The 26,259-nt window shown below is 40.0% G+C and overlaps 2 protein-coding genes across 4 annotated transcripts in view; one reads left to right on the top strand and one right to left on the bottom strand.

Moving 5' to 3' along the window:
* The window catches only part of IARS2 (isoleucyl-tRNA synthetase 2, mitochondrial), a 29,480-nt gene extending 24,720 nt beyond the window's left edge, over positions 1 to 4,760 (top strand). Inside the window, exons 17-23 of the mRNA XM_030500042.1 lie at positions 755 to 880; positions 1,368 to 1,499; positions 1,981 to 2,087; positions 2,927 to 3,072; positions 3,235 to 3,425; positions 4,154 to 4,298; positions 4,423 to 4,760. Of these exons, the coding sequence (XP_030355902.1) occupies positions 755 to 880; positions 1,368 to 1,499; positions 1,981 to 2,087; positions 2,927 to 3,072; positions 3,235 to 3,425; positions 4,154 to 4,298; positions 4,423 to 4,574 (999 nt within the window). The 3' untranslated portion in view covers positions 4,575 to 4,760. The remainder of the gene's footprint in view (positions 1 to 754; positions 881 to 1,367; positions 1,500 to 1,980; positions 2,088 to 2,926; positions 3,073 to 3,234; positions 3,426 to 4,153; positions 4,299 to 4,422) is intronic.
* Positions 4,761 to 4,964: 204 nt separating this feature from the next.
* Positions 4,965 to 26,259, bottom strand: part of RAB3GAP2 (RAB3 GTPase activating non-catalytic protein subunit 2) — a 42,082-nt gene continuing 20,787 nt past the window's right edge. For all 3 annotated transcript variants that reach the window (XM_030500039.2, XM_030500041.2, XM_030500040.1), the window contains exons 12-35: positions 26,118 to 26,207; positions 25,228 to 25,367; positions 23,309 to 23,525; positions 22,838 to 22,981; positions 22,504 to 22,586; positions 21,954 to 22,018; positions 21,439 to 21,529; positions 19,182 to 19,309; positions 18,280 to 18,493; positions 16,305 to 16,402; positions 15,938 to 16,043; positions 15,182 to 15,342; positions 13,597 to 13,813; positions 12,967 to 13,140; positions 12,731 to 12,837; positions 11,667 to 11,733; positions 10,900 to 10,970; positions 9,976 to 10,011; positions 9,512 to 9,586; positions 9,060 to 9,278; positions 8,239 to 8,328; positions 7,935 to 8,153; positions 7,147 to 7,305; positions 4,965 to 6,876 (exon numbers count right to left, since the gene is read on the bottom strand). In XM_030500039.2, coding sequence (XP_030355899.1) covers positions 6,727 to 6,876; positions 7,147 to 7,305; positions 7,935 to 8,153; positions 8,239 to 8,328; positions 9,060 to 9,278; positions 9,512 to 9,586; positions 9,976 to 10,011; positions 10,900 to 10,970; positions 11,667 to 11,733; positions 12,731 to 12,837; positions 12,967 to 13,140; positions 13,597 to 13,813; positions 15,182 to 15,342; positions 15,938 to 16,043; positions 16,305 to 16,402; positions 18,280 to 18,493; positions 19,182 to 19,309; positions 21,439 to 21,529; positions 21,954 to 22,018; positions 22,504 to 22,586; positions 22,838 to 22,981; positions 23,309 to 23,525; positions 25,228 to 25,367; positions 26,118 to 26,207 — 3,121 coding nt within the window. In that variant the 3' untranslated portion in view covers positions 4,965 to 6,726. The remainder of the gene's footprint in view (positions 6,877 to 7,146; positions 7,306 to 7,934; positions 8,154 to 8,238; positions 8,329 to 9,059; positions 9,279 to 9,511; positions 9,587 to 9,975; positions 10,012 to 10,899; positions 10,971 to 11,666; positions 11,734 to 12,730; positions 12,838 to 12,966; positions 13,141 to 13,596; positions 13,814 to 15,181; positions 15,343 to 15,937; positions 16,044 to 16,304; positions 16,403 to 18,279; positions 18,494 to 19,181; positions 19,310 to 21,438; positions 21,530 to 21,953; positions 22,019 to 22,503; positions 22,587 to 22,837; positions 22,982 to 23,308; positions 23,526 to 25,227; positions 25,368 to 26,117; positions 26,208 to 26,259) is intronic.

Genomic DNA, 26,259 nt, shown 5'->3' with positions numbered 1-26,259 from the left:
GAGAAAAGAAAGTGCAATATACAGGAGGTGTAGAATGGTTCCTTTTCACTTGGGAACACTGTCGATGGAGTGATTTGGGGCAGGGTTTAAAAATATTTAACATAATTAACTTTTGCTTTCAAACTGACCGAAACCTACAAGATGAGCTGAGCAGTCAGAGCAGTGGTTGTACCCAGCAGTCTGCTCCCAGCTTAGGCTGTGGATTGACTTTGGAAACTGACTTCATCCCGTGGTCAAGGAGGTTGCCCTGCAGGTGATGCTCTGATGCTGTCACATCGTTTCCTGCTGTTGCTCTTTCAGAGGCTGCCAAGCAGATTCTGCAACTCTCTAGATAAAAGAATGAATCCTTACAAAGGCTTTATCTGATTCAATAAGACACACAATAGTCTCCATGGTTTTTCAAGAAAAGAAGCCATTTTCAGGCTTGAAAAGAGGGTGGAAATGGGGGCAGAAGAATGTAGTTTTAGATATTAACATTAAGAAAGCAATGTTAAGCATTCAGAGGATTCAAGGCTGTGAGTTGATCTTAACTTACCCAAGTTCTAGCATTACCTGTATGCAGACTGCTGCAGGTATCTGTGGTACTGTATAATATAAATGGTATATATCCTTGCTAAAAGAGGGGGAAGACCTACAAATACAGTGGCCACCTGCATGCTTAGATACCTTCACAGCACTGGCAGTGTGGCACTGCACTGCTCACCACGCTGCAGGGCCCCCAGCACTTCAACTTGTTGCCTCTCTGTCTGCTTAGGATCACACCAAGGATCCTCCGTATGGTGCCGATGTTCTCCGCTGGTGGGTGGCAGAATCCAATGTTTTCACTGAGGTGCTGGTTGGGCCTGTGGTACTTAATGCTGCAAGAGATGATGTCAACAAGGTAAGAGCCACATCTGCTCTTCAGTCTAATGACAGGTCCTCTGTATCTGGTTTTCAGAGAGTCAGAGAATGGTTTGGGTTGGAAAGGACCTTAAGATCATCTAATTCCAACCCCTTGCTATGGGCAGGGATGCTTCACACTAGTTGGCTGAGTAGAATTCATGGCAAAGCTTTTCAATCTTTAGCCTAAAGAAAGCTCTTCCGAACTCAGGTAGGGAGGTGCTACTGCTTTTTACATCTGTGGATCAAATAGTAAAGTGTCCTAAGGAAAAGACTAGGGGTTGCAGCGTGCTTCAGTAATAGCCAAGTGTTGTCTTTACTTCTCTATAAGTCCTTTTGGCATCTGTTCTTCATGATGCTATTGTAACTCTTCAAACAGTCATCTTGAAAACCATTCAACTTTAGTTAATTCATTCTAGGATATTATCATTTTGTGTTTCAGCTGAAGTGCTCACCATTAATGTTTTATTTTCCTGGTTTGCTCCTAGCTTCGCAATACAATTCGCTTCATGCTGGGAAACCTGGCTGGCTTCAATCCAGAAACCGATTCCATCCCCGCTCCAAAGATGTACATAGTGGATCAATACATGCTGCATTTACTGCAAGATTATGGCAGCAAGGTAGGGGTAAACTGCCTTGAGATGAATGTATGTGTAATGTTCTTCATCAGTTATACCCTCAAGGGTAAAATTCTTTAAGTGGGTGAGTACAGAGTATGTGTCAAGTTGGCAAATTCTGAGCATGGAGCTTTCTTTGATGCAGTGTGAGCTCTCTTAAGCCCATTTCAGACTTTGAGAAGAAAGCTTTAACATTCTTAACTTGGCTTTGACATTGACTGTTTTTTCCCATTCCTTCCTGCTCAAGGCCTCAAATTACGAGTCTTTAGAAATAGTTAGGACATAAAAAACAAACCCCCCAACTTCTAGAGCTTTGGAAATCTGCTGTAGTCCAAAATTCGGTCATTTCTGTCACTCAGAACTGTTCCGCTGAATAAGAAGGATAACTGCTGGGGTTGCCCATGTCCTCTCCCCTCAAATTTGAAGTTATATGTGAATCCATACACTGTTCTGACCAGGGCTCGCTCTCTGCTCCCCTCTCTAGGTTACAGAAGCATACAAAGAATATGATTATAGCAAAGTTGTTCGATTATTGCAAGCGTTCTGTTCCAGAAACTTATCAAACTTCTATTTCAGCATCATCAAAGACAGGTAAGTTCATTACTGCTGCCTGTAGAAGGGGAAATACAAGTTAATCAGATTGAAATGGAGGCTGTAATGCTCCAGGTGAATGTTGTGTGAGCACAGGGAACATTTCAGTGTTGTGTTGTGCTTTAGTGCACTAAAGCTCACAGGTGAAAGCTTGGCTGCTTTCAGCTGGGTATTTCTGTCACCAGTGTGCTTCTGTATTCTGCCCAGTGGGAGTATTGAATCATTTTGAAAGGTGATCAGGCACATGCCTTCAAAACAAAGTTTTAAAGTTAGATTCTTGGCGCTGTATTTCTACCTAGAAGTATGTGCATCTGGGAAGATAGGGGAAGGGCTTCTAGCACCTGCCTGGGCAACCTAATCTATATACCAGGTAGAGAATCCTAAGGTAGAGAATGCTAAGAGAATCCTAATGTGACCAGTAGACTTTGGCAGGGCTGTTTGCTGGGGGAAGGAGGTAGGGGTTAGTGCTGCTCAGGGTTATACTGATCTTCAGTTTCCAGAATGCAAGTGAAGAGAATTTAATAGATGAACCAGAACAAAGTGCTACCAGAGCTGCAGGTTCACCTCTCTGAGGTGATTCTCTTTCTATACAAGCAAAGCAAATTAACATGCCACTTACAACATCCTTCCTGTGACAAAATGTGGCTGCACATGCAAATGGTCCTGTACCTGTACCGCTGTGCTTGCCTAGGAAGGGCAATTCAGGAAAGCTTTCCTTCAAAAGGCAAGCTAGGTCAGACTCCTGTACCTTCAGTGAAGCATCCTGAAAGGGTGGCTCATGAGCAAGGACATTAATGTGACCATGCAGATACTTCCCAGCTTTCATCTCTGCCTTGCAGGCTCTATTGTGAAGAAGAAAAAGATCCCAAGCGCCGTTCATGTCAAACTGTGCTAGCAGAGGCTTTAGACATAGTAGTCCGATCCTTTGCACCAATTCTTCCTCACCTGGCAGAGGAGGTTTTCCAGCACATCCCTTACAAGAAAGGTAAAGCACCTATGATTCCTAAGGAATTTTTTAGTGCACTGTTGAATTGCACAGTTAAAAGGCATGCAAATACAGAGATACGCTGTTCATTTTTATTCTGTTGATAAACACTTGACTAAAAGACACTAAATTAAAGGTTCCTTTGCTTGCTTTGCTTTCAAGACTCAGGGGGGGTGTTTCGTACTGGCTGGATTAATGCAAGCTCAGCGTGGAAGAAGCCTGGCATTGAGGAAGCCATAGAAGGTGCATGTGCAATGAGAGACTCTTTCCTTGGGTCCATCTCTGGCAAGAATCCTTTGGAATATGAAGTCGTCATTATAATTGAGCCTGGATTGCTGTTTGAATTAATGGAGGTAAAAGATGCAACTAAGAGTAGTGTGATCTGTGCAAATCCTGCTAATTGCTGTACACTTTCTTCTGCTTTGTACTTGCCAGAAAATCCCAGAACAGTTGAGGCTCTATAGCTCAACCCCTTGCTCAGGCAGGGACAGCGAGCACAGGTTCCCCAGGGTTATGTCCAGTTGGGTTGTGGATACTTCCAATGGGGATGGAGGCTCCACGACCTCTCTGGGTTACCTGTGCCACTGTCTGGCCACCCTCTCAGTAGAAAAGTGGGTTTTTCTTGGAATTTCCTCTTCTAATTTCTGTCTGTTGCCTCTTGTCGTGCCACTGGGCACCACCTTCTCTACCATCTCCATCATCTTTATGGCTCTTTGCTGGACATCTCTCTTTTACCAGGGAGCGCAGAACTGGACCTGGCACTGCAGATGTGTCACAGCAGTGCTGAGGAGTAAGTAAATTACTCTCGTCCACTCTGATCAGGAACCTCTGTCTTAGCATTTGTTTTCAAGAGTGGAGGACCTTAGAGCTTCCAGCAGTAGACTTCAGTTTTGATGCTGGATTTAAACAGAATTAGATATATTTAGGCATGTGTGTATGTAAACATACTAGCTCTCTTTATGCCAAGGCCGTGACAGCTGCTGCAGTCACATACACAGTAATTCTGCTTTTGCTTTAACATTGTCTGGGAGGAGGATGTTAAAAACAGGTCACAGGTCTGAAAACGAATTCTCTTCCTTAGGCTCTGCAGGCTGAAGAAACTTCTAGTGTTTCAGAGCTCAATGAAATAATGATGGCTTCCCAGACAACCCTGCTGACTGAGCTACCTAAAGAAACACCTACAGATGCAAACATCATCAGAGGGAGCTTCCTGATTAACTTGGAAGGTAAGAGAACTACTCCAGCCAGGCTATGGTGTGAAGCTGGTTCTTTTCTGCACTACACCATACTTGGCTATTCATACGTTCAACTACACCTACACGATCTCAGCAATGATGTTCTCTTTAACAGGGGGTGATATCCGTGAAGAATCTTCATATAAAGTTATAGCCCTACCAGTTGCCAAAGCAAAATGCCCTCGCTGCAGGAGGTACACTTCTGATTCCACAAGCACTCCCTGCCCACGGTGCCTCACAGTCATTGCTGGACGAGGGAGCACGTGAAGCTGCTCTGAAGCTGTGAGTACAGCAGTTTGCCAAAGCAGTGGCTGAACAGAAGGTCTGTGTACTAAACCCTCTAGAATGCTTAAGCCCCAGCAGAATTTCCTGTGTTTAGAGGGGAACCTTATGTACATACACCTCATTGTGTATATCACTTTTCAGCTTAATAAAAAGGGTGGTTCTAAATAACTGACTGATTTGCTTAGTTTTAGCAACCTGTGTTGCTTCCATTCGCTTCCATTTACCTGGAACTTCAGGGTAAAACTACTATTTAATCTTTATACTGACAGCAGCCAGCAAACCAGTCCTCTCTCTATGGGAGTGTTTACTCTTGTAAAACAGAGGAAGAAAAGCTGGTGACCACCATTCCCTAAAAAGAAGGAAAAGACACAATGAAACCTCAGATTTTATTTAATCAATTTACACAAATCCACAGCAAATTAGACACAAAATAGCACTATATACAGAGTATTACTTACAATACATTACAGATTTGATTGGTGTAGTGCGTCAGCTCTGACGTGATACTCAGTTACAGTAAAATCCTTCACACAGCTAAACCAGGAGACAGGAATGTAATGCAACTAAGACACGTTTTTGGTGTTCCTCGATGACCAAATCTAGCATGCTCCTTTCTGCAGCAGGCTAAAGTGCTGTCAGGCAAGGTGTAAAGTCACCTGTACAATCTTGCCACCTCCCACTTGTCTCCTATAGCTGTTTTAACCTCTTATAGAACAGTATAGGAGTACCTAAAACGCAGACCAGGGCTGGCCACTTACTCTTAATAGAATTCTTACTCTGATCTCCTAAAACTGTAGGAAGTCAAACATTTAGTATCAAAACTTTCCAAGAAGCCTTCATCAGCTACCTTGGTGCGATGGTCAGGAACTGGGATGCTGAGCAGTTGAAGGAGGCTGTGTACAAGCAGCCACCTGCAGAACCTTCTTTTTAGGAGAGTCTAACCCTTCAATGGCAGCAGCACACAGAAAGATAAGACCAAATTCTGTCTCTGGCAAGGCAGAATACTATGGACGTTTCTTACATCTAATGCAAGAGGAGCAGGTTACAAGATGGAGCTAGTAGTTTCAGCTGACTTCAAGACAAATATAGTTTACACCAATTGTAGTTTTCTCTCCTGGCTTCCTCTAGGTAGACAGTACTAACTGATGCAAGATAATCATGTTTAATACCACTCCAATAGTGAAGATACTCACTATATGATTCCCTGTAGGTACCGTAGATAAAAATGGGTTTTTTAAGGCTAAAGTACTCAGTACTATAGATCTTCAGTGAAGTTGGGTCAACTACTTAAGCAGTTTCTGACTACAAGTTATATGTGCAGAGATTTATAGCGTACTACATCTTCTACAGTGATGAGGGAAACAATCTTACAGTAAGACATTCCTTGACCTATTTAAACTCAGTGGAGCTTAATAATAAAGCAGAGGGATGTAAATCCAGTTTTAGCTGAAGGCCAGCACCCTAGAGACAACACTGGGAGAGCTGGACTAAAAGATGAGTCCATATTTGTGCCTGGAGAACTGGGTTCTCCTTCCCAAGCTGTTTCTAGTGTGGGCAGATCTCCCTTTACATAAGGCCCAGCACCTTTCCTCTGATGTCTAGTGCAGGCGTTGTCATCACGGATAATGCAGTTACAAGGCATGAGCCCAAGGCCAGCTCTAGCTTCTGAGAAAACAGTATTGGCTTTACATGGTAACTTCAGAGACTGAAGTTTTGCTCGGGTGTAATCCTACAGCTTGTTTCTCAAAACAAATCATACATGGAAACATTGAAAGCGCAGCAGTCCCTGCCAGCATGAAACAGAGGATTTCACAAGATGTGATTCTGTGAACGGACTAAAACTGCTGTCAAATAGATCTAGTTTAGTCTACTGCAAAAAGCGCTCGAGTCGGAAATAAATAACAAAGCATTTCAGATACGAGTGTACTAGAAACTAAACAGCTTTGTGCTAGTGCAGAGTTTAAAACACACCCCCATTTCAAATTACCTTCTGGAGTTGTGGGATGGGGAGCGTTGTTCTTGGCGTTGTTCTAACAAGAGCCACACAGGAGTTTCTTTCTGTGAAGTTCAGCCTCGTGGTGTGAAATCATGCATTATACCAGTGCGGAGCAGAGCGCTGCTAACACCAAGAGCGTCACGATGAGGAGATGGATTCTACAGCCTCCATGAGGTTCAAGGCCAGGCTGTACTGCCCGTGGTTCTCCGGTAAGTGCTCAATGACTTTGTTAATGAGTTTGGCTGTTGTTGCAATTGGTACTTCTACGTTTTGCAGTTCCTGGGGGTCCTGTATAAATGAATAACACAGCATTAGAGTAACTTTACACATGATCCACTGCATATAAGCCCTCCTCGACCTGTATAAAACAGATTAGGAAGGTTTATTAATTCAGTTAAGGTGATGCTTTGACCCACGGAGCTGCTGTACTCTTCATTCAAACAGAGCTAGCAGCAGGAAAAATGACAACGAATTCTTGTTTCTATTGGTAAGAAAGGGCCATTCACATGTAATCTTATCTTGGTGAACAGAAGCTTCTGAAAATCAAGCTTAACTTACCATAGCTTTGAGCCAAGTACATAGTGTTGGAGGGAGCCTGGCGAGGAGTTCCATACCCTCCTTTGTCTGCACGTGAAGTAAAGCGAAGGCCAGCCTCTGTCCAGCCAGTATGAGCAGCTGTGATGCAAGCACTTCTTTGTCTGTCACCATAAGAAAGGCCTGAAAATAGAACAATATAAGGAATTAGAAACCATTTCAGCATGACACAGCTCACTTATCTGCAGGCTTGAAAAGCTGTATCGAAAGAAGCTTCTCAATACTAAAAGGACATATAGTTTCAAGACTGTTTCTTGTGTTATCTGTTACTGTAATTAAGCATGTTATTAATAGCTTCAGAACAGCAGAAAAGTGAGGAGAGAATTACTCTGTACTTTACACAGTGATTAGAGTGAGATCTGTTTTACAGTTCAGCAACATATTCCTAACTTCCATGTAATCTCTTTCCCCCTCAAGAAAGGGAAGGATTTTCTTGTCCAAAGACTAGTAAACTCTTCCTAAAAGATTACAGGCAAAAAAAGCAGATTTTTATCAAATACAGTTAAAGGAAAAAGGCTGCACTGGTTTAGACCAGGAGTGCAACTCCCTCTTATGTTTCCCCTCGTTGCTATGCACAGATTCTTGTTGGGAAGAAGGAAAAATGAAGGTCTTGAAAACGTCATTTTCCAGCCTCTGACTTTTTGAGCCTGTAACACTTGTCCACCCTTCCCAGGCACCTTAAGCAAGTGGAAAAGTAACTTTAGCAGAATATCTGACATAAGGATTTAAAAATCATTAAAAGCTGTTGTTACCTCTTCACCAAGATGATCCATGCCGTAACTATAGAGTTCACACACATAGTGCCTTTTGATGACATCCTCAGAGATTTGAAGGTACTGAGCCAGGTCCACAGCCAAAGTTGGCCAATTCCTGCCCTTTTCAAAAGGGAACAATTCCTCTTCTGAGACTTCTTTGGCCTTTTGTGCTGAACACAGTGATTGAACCGCTGCACTCACAACTTTGACCAGGAACTTGGAAGCAAAGAATTGCAGGTTACTTCAGTATGATTTGAAATTGAAGATGCTGAAGAACTTGAAGTACAGAAGTTTTACCTACCTGTTGCCGTACGGATAACACATTTGGATCCATATCCCCACTAGGTAGCAGCTGAATTGAAGTAAGGTCTTTGAAAAATGCATTTTTGCCCTAAAATTGAGAACCAAAGACAGGCCTCAGCTCTCAGGGCAAAACAAGCAATCCATTTTGATCCAATATTAGTAAGTCTACTTATTTTTTACATTAAATTAGTGCTGCATCTTCTGTTTCTCTCCAAGGACAAAAATCCCCAGCAGGATTTAAGTGAGAGTCTACACCAATACTTTGTGTTTCAATTTGTTTTAGACTTGTAGCGTGGTAAAGCTAGGAGGAGAAAAACTCCATTTGTGGGACCTGCTTTGTATCAGGGTCACGCTCTGAGTGGAGACACACTCCTTATTTTCTCTTTTAAGTGTTTATATGCATAAAACGACAAGCTGTTTATTCTCTTTGAGATGCTCAGAGTTCTGGAATAATCATCAGCAATAATGGATACAACATAACATTTCTGACCTTAAATATTTATGTTTTCACTCATCTGGCACTTCTCAAAGCAACTAGTCATCCCCTGTTCTTACGATGCAGTATTTTAAGGCCAGCTAATTATTATGGTGCTAATTTTCATGCATCTGAGGTCACTGCAAATGTTATATTCATAAGGAAAAGCACCAGGTTTGAGGCTCAGCTTGAATGCTGCTGACAACTTCATTCATGCACCACAGCGGAATGAATGTTTCATAAAATCATGCAGGAACTGTTTAAAGACTGAAAGCTAGCTTATATTACAGCTACCAAAAGGAAGGATATAGCAAGGTTAAAGCTCATGCTTTCAAAAGACTTACCTTGCTATCAAACAGTGAAAGAGGCTTCACGCTCTTCAGAGAAAACCTCATGATGGCGTACAGGATGGTACATAACACAAACTGGTGTTCAACCAGGGGGTAGTGAATACGTTTCTGCTCAAGGGCCAGTTCTACTATGGACACTGGTCCTTCCACTGCCACCCAAGCATCTTCAGTATCTAAGACAGGAGCCTGCATTTCATCACTAGTAACGTCAGCCTGCCAGAGCAACACAGGACACTGGTTACACATGAAGTGTCATCTCTGTTGGCCTTCTATGCAAAAGACACTGCTCTACGCACGAGTTCTCTGCAGTGAAATGGAGAAGAAAATGTCATATTGCCTAAAAGTTCATTAATATTTTAATTGGAAGGTATAAAAATTAGGTATAACTGACAATTAAATTTGAATGGGTTAGTTCCTTACTTTCTACAGGAAAAATGAAAGTTTACCTCTAGCAGTGTTTGCAGGAGTTCTGAACAGCAGCCAAGAAAAGCTGTCATTGCTACGTCACCCATCCCCACGTCCTGTTAACAAACAGCATGATTTAGTGTGTTTCAGTTGGAATTGAAACAGGCTTTTATTAGCTCTCTGTAGTTGAGAAGACAGTTGCTGACATAAACTACATTAAGCTCAGTTTATTAACCTGTTATGTTTAAAGGTAAACAAATATGCACAAATTACCACAAAGAAATAGAAATAACGGGGGAAAATAGGAATTAAGCTAAATGTAGCCATTTACAATGCTGTATCTCTGAAGATGACTGAATTTCTCAATCAGCTTTTGTGAATTTCAATTTCTGAGCATATGATTTGTCTTCTAAAAATGTCTTAACTAAAATAAATCATAAACTAGGATTAAAATGAAGGCATTTTTATTTATTTCTTCCCATTAGACAAAAGTAGTATTACTTGCCCGTCTGCATAATCTGTCCTTTGGAGCTTTTCCAACCTATCAAACAAACAAATATTTCAGCACAATTAAATATAGTTTTCATCATGAGATATTTGTTACACCACATTTTAACCTTTTATTACTATTTTCCTAATATAAAACAAGGAAATAGTTCATTTCAGCTACATAACACAACACATGGCATAGCTTGCTTTCACCAACAGATTTGGTACAGATCACACAATTCAGAAATGAACATCACTGATGCCCAGTTAGTTCATTCTTCTTAAAGTCTAGGATTAGAAATAAGGCCCCAAGGTCCTCATTCAAATCTCAAAGGCAGTTAAAACCTCCCAGTGACTTCTATAATGCAGAGCTAGAGCTATAATACCAGGTGTGATATTAGAAAGAAACAGTAGGGAACAAGGGAAGAGGAAGAGTGAACAACACAGTGCATCCAGTGAGATGGATCACAGGATTAGGAAAAGCTGCTGCTTTGGGAATGTAAAAGTTTCATGGCAGTAACTTACCAGGAAACAGGCACAGGGAAAACAAATGTTAAGTTAGTTACTCTTTTCTAACCTTAAATTTGATATATACACACATAAATAGTCCCAAACTGTTTCACAAATACTTCTTATTTAGTAATTACAAGCTAATGCTGTGCATAAGTCTTCAGTATACAGCAGCCAGTGCTGATCAGCTATTACTTAAAGTTGCCTATAGCTGACCATCCCATGGATTTGGTATTTTAAAACATACATTCTTTCATCAATTCAGAAGTTAGCTAAATAATAAACCAAATCAGAAGGGGTTTTTTGATGCTTAAATCAAAGATATTCCAAACTTATCTAAAACAAAAAACCCCAGTGGTTTAAAAATACTTGTTTCACTTTTCAGCTAATAATAAAAACTCAGCCTCAACTCTCACAGTACTGCACTCACCTTGTCCATCAGATAAGTAGCAGAGGAAAGCCTTTTGACTATGAATGTATTCCACATCATCAGAGCAATACCTGGAACAATTGCAAACTTGTGAACTCCGTGTGAAGCGAAAAGAGATCTTACAAGTATGGGGTGAAAAGCCATGGGCCAAAGTTCCTTTGATGGGGGGGAAGGGGGGTGTTAAGATGGTAAATTAAACAAGAAGGACTTATGAGTTACTCTCACTGATTTTACTTGGACTTTAGATTTCATATTTCAGCAATCAAATACAGTCAGAAGTGTAATGAATCATTGTGCAGACTGGGTTAAACACTGTAGGCACACAGAAACTTTGGTGGTAAGCATGAAAGTTTAAGACTAGTGCTTTAGGCATAGAGTGCCCCTTATTGCACACCTAAATAGTCTACAAAAGACAACTGTCATCACATCCACTAAAAGAATTAAGAAATGCATGAAATGTGATGGATTGCAAGAAGCATGTGGCATGATTTAAATACAAATACAAAAATTAGTTTCAGAGCAATGGTTTTAGTTAAACACATGAACTTTATCTAACCAACACATTCTCGTGGTTTGATGGAAACTCAGTTTCAACATGAAAAACAAAAGCTTGAATGTCAGCAAGAGGTCTTGGGGTGTTTTTTCTTTAGGCAGAATGGCCCTCACTACTTACAGCCTGCACACGTTTACACTAGTGAGCAAAAAGTCATTTATTCTGTTGGGTTAGTTTTAACGGAGGTGATTTCTAACAACAGCTTCATACTCACCATGCTGAACGTGAGCATTCATGAGGCATCTGAGGTGATCTATAGACCGAATGAGAAAACAGGCTTCCTTATGTAAAACAAAAGAAGTAAAAGAACAAGTTACCACGTTATTCAAAACTTGGTTTACATGTAGAATACTGATTCTTTGGGTTACTGATTCTTTTAAAGCTATTACTTTTTGACAGTTATAAAACTTGAAGTTATTCTGATATTGCAATCTTCTCTGCTACTCTCTGACAAACACGCATGCATGTGGCAAAGTGTGTTTCAGTAATCATGAAACACATGGTGATTTCAGCCCTATTTTCAGGGCTTTGTTTTAGTATATGTACTGCAAACATATTCTTTGCTGAAAGACACCTCCACTGACTATAGTCATTCTTCAAATACAAAACCCATTTGTGCTAGAAAGATGAATTTTTACTCCATTCCATTATGATGGAGTAAGTTTTTAACAATCTCAAAGGATCCTTCTATTCTAAACAAGGTGTTACGTTGCACCTAAGAGCTAACGAGTGATAATTTCAATTTTAATATCATCTGGACTTAGGGCAACATTTTCCAATATTACAGAAACTACTGGGCAGCAGCAGAAAAAAGGCTTTTTGTCTGTTTTCCTATGACAATTCTCAGCATGGCCAGGAAATCTAAGAATATTCAAGAAATCCCTCTTTCCTCTTTACATGGAATGGATTCCAGCCTAATGCATTCAGCATTTTGTGATCTGGTTTAGCACATCTAGAAAAGAGGAAAGGTTCATCACTAATATGGCAATGCTGAAATTGGTTTGTACTTGCACATAATACAGTCAAAACCCTTCTTCAAGCTGCCTGTTTGAATGCAGTTTCCACACTTCCAGTTTTGAGAATCTGATGGCTTAGAAAGATCCAGTCCTGTTCGTGAGGTGCCGTTCAGCCTCAGGACCTGCATTTGTTTTCTTGTACCTGATACACTCTCAAAGTCAGTCATCTTCATGAAAGCTTTTATGAACTATTAGAAACCTGTGAAACTGCTTCTGGTGAGTTGGTCTTAACCATTACTCCCAACAAATGAAATTCTTTTACCTCTGGGTCCTTATTCCACTGCACTACGTATTCCCAACAGCAGTGTGCATGGAGTACATCCACTTCCAGACTACACGGAAATTGCTGATATGCTAGTTGCAGCAGGTCTAGAAAAAGAAAACCTGAAGTTACAAGACAGACCTCTTCCCACTGTAATTTCTGCTACTGCACAACAGCAGCAACTCAAACATCTCTGCAGATGGTTAGAATTACAAAAATTCATGTTATTTTCTTACCTAGGATTGTTTCCAAGCCTGCATCTGCTTCTGGTTCCTCAAGAAAGATATTAGTGTGCATTTCTTCAGATTCTCCAGTACTATCTGTATTGGCTTTCTGTTGGGCCAAATTCAGTACAAGAGGACTGAAGCCTTGCCTAAAAACCCACTTGGCGACAGTGTCAGCAATACCTCCTGGGACAGACAAACAAACAGCAATATGAGGTATAGTCACTGTATCCCAGAAGATTGATGGTTCAGAATCGACAGTATCTGAAGGGGGCCTAGAGAGATGCTGGAGAGGGACTCTTCATCAGGGACTGTAGCGATAGGACAAGGGATGATGGGTTCAAACTGAAACAGGGCAAGTTCAGGTTAGATGTAAGGAAGAAGTTCTTTACTGTGAGGATGCTGAGGCACTGGAACAGGGTGCCCAAAGTGGTGAATGCTCCATCCCTGGCAGTGTTCAAGGCCAGGCTGGACAGAGCCTTGGGTGACATGGTCTAGTGTGAGGTGTCCCTGCCCATGGCAGGGGGGTTTGAATTAGATGATCTTAAGGTCCTTTCCAACCCAAACCATTCTGTGAATCTATGGCTCAGAAGTCTATTAGAGAGACAACCAACCGTCTTTCCAAGAGGAAAAAAAATGTACCTTTTCCAGCTTCAAGCAATTTCTTTACAGAAAGCTTGCCCAACGGATCAGTCTGGAGTGATGAAACTCTTCTCGTCCTTTTGCTCACTTTGCTGTGCAGTAGTGTTTGAAGTATCAGACAATCCTCTAACTGTTTCAGCAAAAGTTTCCAATATTCAGTATCAAGGGAAAGTGCTTCCCAGGATTCCGTGTCCGAACCTACAATTATTTGGGAAAACTAACAGAACACATGAGCTGGTTTGGGTCTGTCCACTTAAAGTACGACAGTTTTGTTTGGAAAAAAAAATGAATGTTATTAAAATTGAAAGCTATATCCCAAAGCTACTGCATTTTAAAGAATAATTTAGTTCAAAGTATGTACATTAACTGTGTGCGAAGATGATGTGATATCCCACACTACTCACAAGATGCACAGATTCTTAACTAAAAGCCTAAAGAGATAAAAGGACTTGAAAAGTCATCTTATAGGCCATTTTTTAGCTCATATTTAGTTGAAAAGTGGGTTAGAATCCCTTCAAAAATACTTAGTTTTAAATCCTCCACTCTATACACATTCCCTACATATATGATTAATCCACCTACATTTCAATCTCCTACTGTAGTAAAAAATACATATCATGCACTCAGAAACACTGGATCACAGTTCTGTGCATTATTTTGACAACCATTAGAGTTCACAGAAGCCTGGCCGTTAACACCTCTAAGCCTTAAGCCAAAGGATGGTAGGGAATAAAAAGGTGAAAAGATAAATGGCTTTATGGAGGGGAAGTTTTGAGGGAAATAAAATTGTTGCTTTATGCTTTGAAGAGCTGAAGAGAAGGCGACAAAGGAGAGAGCATACGAGTAAAGCACAATACGTTGCAACATACCAACATTCCTGTTTGGGCAATGGTGACAATTTTAATACACAGAATTGGAATAGTTAAGATGAAGGTGCAAAAATACTAAACCACTTTTTGGTAATCGAGTTATAAAGCAGTCTGTTTACAAGGCTAAACATCACCTAAACCCCATCTAACCTGTTAAGACAAGTAGTAACACACATGTATTCTAGGGCTATTTAGGAATGGAGTAACTTCTCCATCTTGAATTGCAATGCCGTGTGCAGCTTCACAGTGTTACTCATAAGTTTGTGAAAAGATACTTATTGCCAAGAAAACCAAACACCCATCACCTTAAGAAGGCATAGCAACATAAGTGCTAAGACAATTCACCAGTATATGTTAAAAAGATAATAATAAAAAAATGATAGCTATGTTAAAATAGGTTTAACATGCAGAGTTTAGTGGATTTATCTGGAAACTGTATAGGCTTTATGTTTGTCAGCAACATTTACTATCAGGAGAAAATCTCACTGTGCAGTTCTCATCACATATTTAAATACATTTAGTAAACAATTCTGAGATATCCTTTATTCACCCCAGTGTAATATTCAAATACAAGTTTTCAGGCTTGCAGGATGCTTGTGCCAGTGTTAGCATGCCACCAAATGAATGCTGAGGATGTTATTCTATTCCAAAGACAGCAATTTGCAAGGGACTGGCACAGTAAATAGACTAGAAGGGGGAGGTCCGAGCTGACTTACCTTTTTCTCTGCCACACTGTCAATTATGTGTGCAGTGACAGAATGCCCAACGTGAGCTGACAACAAAGCAGCTGCATTACTTTCTGAGTGCACACAAGCTGTACGCATTTGCTGCCACCAGGGGGAAACTGACTGAGTGTCCCACGACTCATCTATAGCAACTGTAGAGAAAGGGAAGAGTAGGAAACTCAACGTGGGTCACTGGGTGCTGGAACTAATCAAAGCAACAAGCAACACTGCAAGCAGCACTTTATTAGTACAGTACACTTTATTAGTACACTTTATTAGTACTTATATGACAGGCAATTTCCAGTTACTCAACATTATCTTTTTGTAGGAAGGCAGCATTCAATTTCTGGAATAAGTGTCTCAGGCAGCTAAAGCAACTCAAAGGACTTCTAAGAGCCACACAGCACAAGGGAGAGGGGCAGGACTATACAGCCAAAAAAATGGGGGGGAAAGGGAGCTGGACAGCCACCTTCTGGTGCCAAATAGGAGCTGTGTCAACTTAGTGGAGAGTGAAACTACAGGGTATGAATCAGGCCTTTAACTGTGACACTCTTCAGGTCTTGATTCTATTTTCAGTTAGTATATCAACATAAAGCACTTATCTCTGTCCCCTAATAATGAGGAAATGGGAGGGAAACCCTAAATGCTAATACAGGCTGTGATTAATAATAATATTAGCTATTAGTAGCAAATTTTTAATAAGAATTAATATCAGTTGTGTTTAAGTGTTCCAAGTGCACATCTCACCTTTCATTTTGCTCAGAAGTGACAGCATAGTGTGAAGGCAACTGACAGAATCTGGTTTGTCTAGAATATCTTTTTCCTTGGAAAGCCACAAATTGAGGAGGAGTGACTGTAAAAAAAGAAGAATATGGAATTAAAACAACAGAATGAAATTCTAATATTGCAATATAATTAATGCAGGAGATTTTATTCCCCCCCCCTTTTCTTTTTCCTTTGACACCTTTTAAGTGGGAAATACAAATAAGAGTACCTAAAGAACTGAGTGTGGGAGTATCTGAACACAGCCTGAATATAGCATCAATCCAAAGTTTGACACTGAGAATATTTCCCTTCAATATTTTGTTTTCAAAGTATGCAATAAATAGCTTACCAACAAGATTTGAGGGCTAAAACCTGCTGATTCCAATGCGTGACACATCTCTTCTGCAGAACTCTCCCCACACAAACACTTCCAGAAGAAAAAGCTGCCTGAAGCAAAAATGAGTTGACACTATGAACATCTAAAGTCACAGCCTCTCCCCTTACACTTATATATGAAAGATCATCTATTGAGTAGATCCCACTGAGTGCAATACAAAGGACTAAGTTACATCCTGAATACCCTGATGGTTTAACCTTTGTAATGAACCTTCTTCTCCACTAAGGACTTAAGTGTTCCTACCACTATAGGAGTCATAAGGAAAATGGATTTATAACAAAACAAGGGTTATTGCTATTATTATTATTACTGCTTGGATGTCCTAATTTTGGCTGGGATAGAGTTAATTTTCTTCTTAGTAGGCTGGTACAGTGCTGTGCTTTGGATTTAGGATGAGAATAATGTTGATAACACACCGAAGGTTTTGCTGTTGCTAAGCAGTGTTTACAGCAAGTCAAGGACCTTTCAGCTTCTCACACCAGGAGTAGGCTGGGGGGAAACATAGCCAGGACAGCTGATCCCAACTGGCCAAAGGGATATTCTACACCACATGATGTCATGATCAGTATAGAAACCACAGGGAAAGCTGAGCTTTTGCATCCCAAGGGATGCAAACAACTGTGTGGTGTTTAGCTACCCTCTGGGTTAAACCACAATAGTCCTTTTTGGCACCTAGCAATGGGGCATGCAGGGTTGAGATAAAGACAGATCCAGAGCGTGTCAAAACAAATTCATTATAGGCATTCATTACATTAGTTTAATAGTCACTGGTCACAGTGCTGATCTATTTGCTCTCAGAGTTGTACCTTACTTGCTGTATATGTTCCCTGTCAAGCTGTTTCTCGCCTCTGGGGGCTGGAATAAGGTTATCATCATGTTGTAACACCACCTTATGATATATAAATATATGAAATTGCTGGTCATGAGGCTAACTGGTGTTTGCACTCAGCACTGCCGTCATCTCTGTACTTCAGGAGCCATCTATCGGAAACTAGGCTTAATTACAGCTTTCACCTTTTCTCCTCTGAGAGCCATGGGGGAGAGGCCGTTCTCCACCTTCCCCTTCTCCCCCAGGATAATTACAATAGCTCCTGAATTTTTTTCATATCTTGATCCTACGGTAAGGAATTCTAATCAGTTTTGATAAGAAGTGGAGCATCCTATTGACCACAACTAGAGGGGCCCTGCCTCCAGCCAGGTGGAGGAGAGGTACAACCGGGTTTACTGCGCTGTGTGGATCAGCCAGCCTGGCACATTAGTTTCACAGGAGCAAGACACTGCTGCTCAGTGTACCCGAATGCCAGCAAGCTATCAAGGGGCAGAACCCATTTGTATTTCTGGAGTGACAAGAGGATCCCAACAGCTGAAATCAGCCTGACTGGGAATGAGTGGGAAAACTACCTCACTGCGACTGGCCCAAAGGCATCCTTGGCAAAGACTATCTCAGAAGAGCATTTCAAGGACCCATCCATAATATTTCAGATCAATGTTCTCCAAAACCTCCTTAACTCCACGAGGGGTCCTTATTCCCTCACCGAATGGGCCTGTGCTGTCTGTCTCTGGTCACTCCCCCATCTCTGTGGCTAAAGTCAGTCTTGTCATTAACCAAACTCTTGAGGTACTGTGACCACAAAGCAATCAGCAGGATGCAGTTGCTCTTTAAAGTATCTTGTCACCACTATTCAGCTTAGTGGTGTTAAACAAATGAACACTGATAACATGGCTTTAGGGCAATTACAGCCACGGATGCAATTAACTTGTACTATTAAAGACTTGTCCTATAACTAAAGGTAAGAGTCTGTATATAGCAGTCACATACTTCAAGGCAAGCCAGCTTAAGGCCCCCAGATGAAGGCTAAAGTATTTATACAATCTTAGATTACAATAAGTCTTTAAGTAATTTGACGAACAGGTCAATAGCTCTTACCTAAAGCCACATATTCTCCATCTTCCATATTTTTCACGTTAATCATGTCCTTTTCATATTCCAAATATTCTAAGAACATTCTCACAGACAATACATCATCCTTCCCATCAGCAAACTGAACAGTAGTTTGGGTGTTTTCTTTCTTGTAGTTCTCCAGTAAAGTTTCAAGCCTATGAAAATCTTTCTCTTCCAGTCGAAGCAATTTAGCCAAGTCCTTAAAAGCAAAAGCCAAAAAAATCCCACATCAGAAGAGTAATGCAAAGAGATGTCTTTCAAAACAGTAAAAACAAGAATCAGAAGAGTAAAAATATTTCATCTTAAGCATTAAAAAATGACTGAATAATCTCAATTATTCACATAGCCTAAATGAAGACCTTGTCTAGCTTCAGTTTTAAGGACTTCAACAGATACATTGTCCATATTTAGATCCTGCTCATAGTATAACCATCACCCATCAAGCAAACAGCCTATTTAACACTACTCCAGATGGCTTTTATGTATGCAGTTTATGCATGACAACAAAAGCAAGCCAAATTATGGTGCTACACAAGTAAATATCAGAATTTGTAATCTCTGATGGTTCCACAATACGCTTGCAAAACTAAACAAAGTTAAGAATGTGCTATGTACTCTGGATAAAGGGCTGAAATCAGGAGATCCTGGTTGTATTTTCACTTCTGTCTCAACTTGATGTGACCGCTAAAGAGTATTCGGTAGCTGGAGTAGTAGGGATTTGTACAGAGGGAGAAACACTACAAAACAGTTAACTTCATTAAAAGTTCCAGGCCACAAAACCAGGTAACTTGCTTACCTACATCTCTTATCTGAGACCTTGAAAACGTATTTTTATGCTTAAATCATCAATTGGTTTTATAAGACAACTGAATCTGGAATTTACTCACATTATCCGAGGGTGGAGAGTCTTTCTGGATGCTTTGGGAATTTAGTTTGCTGACTAGTTCATAAAGATGTAACAGCTTTAACTTGTTTGCACAGAACTGCAGAAGTCCTTCGTCCACACACTCAAGCTCTGAGGAGAAATAAAACTGCGTTTGAACTCAAATATACAGCCTGGAATAGTGAAACATGCTCCTCAGCTGCATTGAACTCCTCCTTTATTAGAATTGGAGGACTTACATCTTTCAGTGTAATTTTTTGATGCTCTGCTGCTTGCAATGATTATATTTAATTCACAGAGGTTTAAAACAAGAATTAATTTTATGAGATGTATTAGAGAAAGAAATCAGGCTCATTATCAACCTCCTTCAGTTCAAACATGTGGAACTGAACAAAGATAAATCTATTGTCTTTTCTTCATTTAAGGCCAAACCAGAGATTGCCAAAACTTGAAAAACAGAGTCTCAAACATACTTTCTTTTATCAAGAATACCAAACTATAAGCTTTTACTCATTCTGCCAATACTTTAAGCATAGTCCTTGCATCAGAAGAGAGCTTGATATCTACTGATATGAATTCAATTTCATCTCTGCAAGACATTGCCTTTTGTATCTCTACAATCTTAGTCTCAGGAATTTCATGTATCTATTTGCATTCAAATTTCAGTAACAAATACAGTAATCAGAATATAGGAAACTAATGCCAACACAATGTTGAAAAAACCCCTCTATTCCAACTTGGTTTAAAGAAAGCATTTTAGAGAGATCCTAAAAGCACCTTTCTATACAAAAGATAACTCCAAATATATCATCTTCACCTGGAACAGGTTCTAAACATGATTTTCTCCCTACCAACCCTTAAACACTTCTGATACGTTGCTACTAAAAATGCTACAAACAAAAGAGAAATGCACAGAGCTTGCTGTACAGTCACTTGACCTCTTCTTCACAATCACAGCATTCACAGAGCCCTGCATCTGCTTCACACTATCTTTTACCTACTAAGCACAAAGTGGAAGGATATGGCAGTACTCTACCGAAATTAGAAGGCTGGAACATCAGCCAAGCTCGTTCCTTATTGTGACTGGGAGGAAATAATGTTATGTATGACAATAAGAGACTAATGATGAAAAATACACCCTCATATAAACAGACCTTAGTAAGTACACAGTTCTGTCAATCTCTTTTCGGTCTAAAAGGCATGTTTGCATCTTTCTTCTGTGTTTTTTTGAGAGTTAATAGAACGGATAATGCTAATGATTTAGAATGCCAGATCAAAATTAAGCTGAGAACTGCATGTGTGAAGCTCCCAATTTAATCTAATTCAAGAAAATTAGAAAAAATCCCCATTGATACAATTGAAAGATTTCCTCTCAAGACTTTGAAACTCCCAAAACGTGCTGTCACATTCTCACTGAGGCAGGACAAGGGATACAGCCCTTCTTATTGACAAATGGTTTATTCAGGACTTGCACATAACAGTGGCAGGGATTTCTTGACTCCTATTGCTAAAGCCTCATCTTCTAACAAGCTGCAATGAAGCCAGTGATAACAAAAAAACCCAAGAGACTTCTATTCCTGAGAACCCCCAACACATGCAAGGGAAGTGGCAGGCACACTCTACTCCTCAATACCCAGCTGGGTCTTCAAAATGGGGTCACCTCAAGCACAAAGAGGGTTCTCCCCATATAGAAAGATCCAAGAAATGATCCTGCAGACTTTCAGCAACAAGATTCTGAATGGGTAATGACACTTCCTCACATTGGCTCTGATATCTCTAGCAAAACACATGAAACATAACTTCAGCAAAGGTTACCAAGAAAAGATTCCAGGCATCTGGCCAGAGCTCAGATCCTCAGTGATAAGGATTTTGTGCTTCCAGTACATTAAAACTCACAGATCCAAAGTACCAGTGTCCTGACTGGTACAAACTAAAACATCTAGAGGCAAATGTCTGTGAAAACTTCTTTCTGAAGGAAGCTTTTACTGGATACAAGTTCTCAGCCCAGTTGTTGTTGGGGTTTTTCTAATATAATCACACTTTATCAGGCACACAGGAAGCATACCACAGCATTCTCACGAGCAAGCTATTTGCAGTCTGCATTACACAACATAAAACACACAGAAGCAACATCCTGTGATATCTAGCAGCAAAACCAAGCCCAGTCTCTCTGTGGAACAGAATAGTTCTACAACAGTCTTAGAGCGCTGCAGACAAAGTGCAAACGCCTCTCCATATTTGCAGAATAAATATCCACCTACCCTGTTTTTGTAAGTTATCCATTAATGTCTGGGTGATGTTGGTGAGAGATGAGAGTGGCACACGTTCACTTGTCAATAGACTCTCCAGAGCCTGTTAAGCAGATGTTCAGAGTTAAACATTTACTTTAGTGTAAAAACATGTAAGGTAAGCGAACAACAGCACAACCCTGACAATGCTTTTTCATCTGTATTTGGTCTTCACAAATACATGGGGCATAATTTGATCCAACAGGAAGGTCTGCTCTCTTTTTATTAGTTTGAATTTTATGATGGAAGATGCCCTGGGGAAGTCACAAGGCAAAATTCATTCCAGCCAGTATGTGGTAAAAAACAAACCAAAACCCACAACCAAACCAAAAACCAACACACACCAAACCCAGAATAAAACAGCTCAATTATTTCCTTCCAATACCTTTAGGAAAAAAGACCATATTTTGAAAGATTTAAAACATTTAGCACTAATCTGATAATTTAGGGTTTTTTCCTGATAATAAAGTATAGTGGCTTCTAAATACCTGTTTCTTCGTAGCAGGGTATTTGATATCAAGTATTAATTCCTTTGCTTCAGCTTCTATCAAATCTGCAAACAAAGACAATCACCATTTCAATTCATATTTCTCAAAGGCAAACTGAAAAGCAAGTCAACCCACACCATAGCTAAGAGGCACATGGGTTCATGCTACGAAGGTGAAGGCACTATCACAAAAGTTGCCAAAATAAGCTTAGGAAAATGAAACAACATAACAGCTCAGTAGCATCTCTTACTCCAAATCTGTACCACTTAGAGGAAGGATATCTAGAGTCAAATGCCAAACTCCATTAGATAGCATAATGGATTGCACATAGACCATGTTTTATGCAAGCACTCAAAGTAGAGTTTAGTTAAGATTTACAAGGCAGACAAGGCTTATAGTGGACCCATGTATGAGATAAATTTAACCTGGTGCATGCAGAATGCACTTTGAATGCACCACGATCATACTTGTGTTTGTCCACTTACAGGACAGATAATACAAGACCCATTTGACAACATACAGTCTGAAGAAATCATACAAGAGAACCTACCTGGATCTGAGGATTTAGCTTTGAGTAAAGCATTTAACTTCTTCACTAGATGCATATCCTTTGCTCGCTCACTCTTTTTATCACTGGAGGGAAATAATTTCAGTTGTGTGAATGAAGAGAACTAAAGACTCAGGAAAAAAATAGAATGGTTTATACTACTTTAAGGTAACATCACATTAATAAAAAAATCAAGTTCATGCATGCAAACCAATGAGGCTATTACCTACTATTCAGCTTGAGAAGGAACACCAGAATTGCTCTCTCTAAATAAAACATTGTTCCCAAAACCAAGAATGAAATTCATTTGGTTATACAGAGCACAGAAAGTCCTTACCTCAGTGCTAAATGGAAAGGTACATGGACAGTTTTTACACTTCCAGAGACTGGATCAACAAGGCATATCTGGTAAGTCTGGGGCTGCCATCCCTGGCTGGTCACATTGTTTAGACCCATTATTTTATAACCAGGATACAACAACCTGCAACCAACAAAAACCACGGCTTTACAGTGAAGAACAAAGTTAGTTCCCTTTCCACACACTGAATAAAGAGACATATTTGATAAAGCTCAAGTTTAAAAACTGCTACATGTGTTTATCAGGGAAGACTGATAGACAGTGTGTCTAAGTAGAGTGATGAAAGATGACAAAATCCCCTTCTACAAAACAAGCAGCTGCATTCAGTAGAAACACTGTGGGCAATGCAAAATTGCCTGCCAGTACTTTCCACTTTTACCACTGGCATATCCTCATATCACTTTATTGCAGCAGCACAGCCAATATGCCTACCTGCTAAATGTTTCTTACCTACAGTATTTCCCCACATTGAAGGCTCCAACCCGAGGCCCTTGCTGTGTGCTCCACACTTCCAAAATGCCTCTCCTGGGAGCATAGATCACAAGGAACTGAGCTACTCTGCTTGGACCCTGTGCATTTCCAAAAGGAGAAAAATCCATCTTCTCAGTTTCCCTCTCATGAAGATCCTCTACAGTCTGTATCCAACCAACTTCTGCATCACGGTATCCTTTGGAAGAGAAGCCAGAAGTTCATCAGTGGACAGTAATTAATACATGATTAGTACACGTCACCACCCACTTCAATACTATTCCAAACTTTGTCTCAAACTTTGTTTCAACCTATGCAACTCTGGCCAGCAGCCAGACTTGTTCCTGGCAAGAACTGTGGTCCATGGATTCAAAGCAGGTCCCACCAGAGAAGTCCTCAGAGCCAAACACAGCCTCCTGCAAAGCTCTGGGGAGGAACAAGTTCTTCTGGGAGAAGCCACAAAAAGCCCCAAAACACATCAGGTCTGTACTCTGGACACCAAACCAATGCAAAAGCTTCCTAGAGAAGATATGTTGTAAGTGTCCAGATATCTCACATTTCAGAACAACAAAAAAAGATTTAAGGAAGTAAATTTGTATAACCTATTAAATAGGATATGTAAAGTTTCTCTTCATATGTTTTCATCATTAAAATGCAATTTTTAGTAACCCAATAAAAATACTTATCTTTTCTCTCTCTCTTGGTAATACTAATACCTTCCCTCATAAAATCTTCCTAAACAAAAAATGTAGAGATGCTCTAATGACATCACTCTGGAATGGTTTAGCAAGTACAAATGAAGCCTCCAAACCACAAGTGTAAAATACTAATGTATAAAACAAGTTCAGAACAAGCTATGCGATAGTAAGAAGGCTGAAAAGCATTCACAACTCCATGAGAAAAGGTACAATCCAAAACATTTAATTCAGTGGACAGCTTTGCTAAAAACTGGGGCTGTTATTCCACATCTCAACAGCCTAACAGGGGAAAGGCAAATTGTAAATACGTTTCTGACTGTCAAATAAAGCTTGGGACTCTAACAGTACTTGCTAGGTGACATGAAGAAAGGACTGAAGAAAGAAAGAAGTCCAAGAACATCAGAAAGCATGTATTATAGCTAATAAGCTTCAAAATATGAGAGAGGGAGAATGCCCAGGGAAACATGATTACTCTAGCTGTCACACTGTTAGCATGTCCCTGAAATAGCTGCTATACTCATGACCACTAATCTGAATTGGTAGTATGGGGGGAAGAGAGAGAAAAGCTAAAGATTCGCCACCTGTTCTTGGAATTTATCTTCCATCTCATAAAAAGCTGCAAAATTTTAATTGCATAGATACTAAGACATGTTGTAACATCAGGTATAATTACAATGAGTGCTTAATGTCTGCTTTATTTTACAAGAAGCCCTCAGTTTAGAAGAGACTGAAGGACAGTTTAGAAAGTTAGAAGAGACTTCTTGCACACCCACATGAAGGAATGAGAATCTAGCAAGTTGTGTATCTTGCTGATTTTTCATACTTCAGGTCATTTTTCAGCAGACTTAAAGGAGATACTAGAGCTTATCAAGAGACATAATCCTGGAGGATAGAGCTAAAGCTCTTCCAAATAAAGTTATTAGGTCAAAAGCTTTCTGTTAGGATAGAGTCTGGGGGGGGAAAAATAAAGAGATCTGTACAATACAAACCAAGCAGAATTTTTACTACAGGCCATATCAGTATTTCAGGGATTGATACAACAATACCCTTATGGACTTTATATTACATCTTCCTTTGGTTTTTAATAACAAAATGTACTAAAGTCATTCTTAATAATGGAAAAACAGTTGGAATTCTACATCTGAACATAAGCCACAGCGTTTTGAAGAATATTATTTGCTATACTAATAGACACTATCATACCTTTCCACATGCGAACTGCAAGTCCTCTTGTAACATCCAGTAAAATAACCCTTCCAAAATCATCTGTTACTGCTGCCAAAGTGTTACATGGAGAAAGACATATTCTTTCACCATGGCGACGGGAATCTGGAAGTCCAAACCTAAAAAAAAAGGGAGAAAACACTAGGAACACTAGACACCTATTGATCTTCAGAAATAGTAAACAGTATCTTATAAGGATTAGGATTTCTTTTTTAAGGAAACATAAAGGTATGGGTAAAATCAAGACTACGTTATGTCTACTGGGAGATCTCCTAGATCTGTTAAAGTCCTAATGAAAACCAAAGTTCAGAAACTAGGATAAGTGACTGCCTTGTTATGCATTGTCAGGCAAAGAGCTTAAGAGCATTGGGTCCTCTCTTATTGCCAGATGGTCTGGAGAATACTTAACAAAAGTAATCAGGGAAAACAAACAGGAATTAATTTAGTCTTTTATCAGCTTTCTTGATAACATGAACCTACAAACTGTTGTTCCCATTCTCCTCTCTCCTCTATCAACAAGGAAACAGGATACCTCCTAATTTTTGTGAGGGGCTTTAGATTATCATGCAGCTTCTTTGAAACACTTCAGTGATAAACTTCAGGGCTGGTATTTGTGCACTTATAGTGTCATTAAACTGTGCACACTGTTCTCCTACAGTGACAATGAACCCACACATGGTAAGTGAAAGGGATGTGTCCACAATGATAAACTGATATGAAACAAAGCTTCAAACGAGTGACCTGCAAACTACCATCACTGCTGAAAGTCAAGAAAAATAGATGTTCATCAATTATGCACCATTCAAAATAATTCAAATAATTAAAACCACAAGAGATCTAAAGCAGCTGGGACAGTATGTAAAACTCACCTCACTGCCAACGGGGTCGCGGGTTCAACTTTTGGTTTCTGTTTTGGGGCAGGTTCCTCTTCATGTTTACTCTTCCAACCAAGCCAACCACTTGCAATAGAAAAACACATTGAGAGATCGTACTAACGGTCCTAAAAATACT

This window comes from Strigops habroptila, chromosome 10 (genome assembly GCF_004027225.2).
Source record: "Strigops habroptila isolate Jane chromosome 10, bStrHab1.2.pri, whole genome shotgun sequence".
Classification (NCBI taxonomy): Eukaryota; Metazoa; Chordata; class Aves; order Psittaciformes; family Psittacidae; genus Strigops; species Strigops habroptila.
Note: the sequence above shows the minus strand (reverse complement) of the source record. Positions and strands in the feature narration are given on the sequence as shown.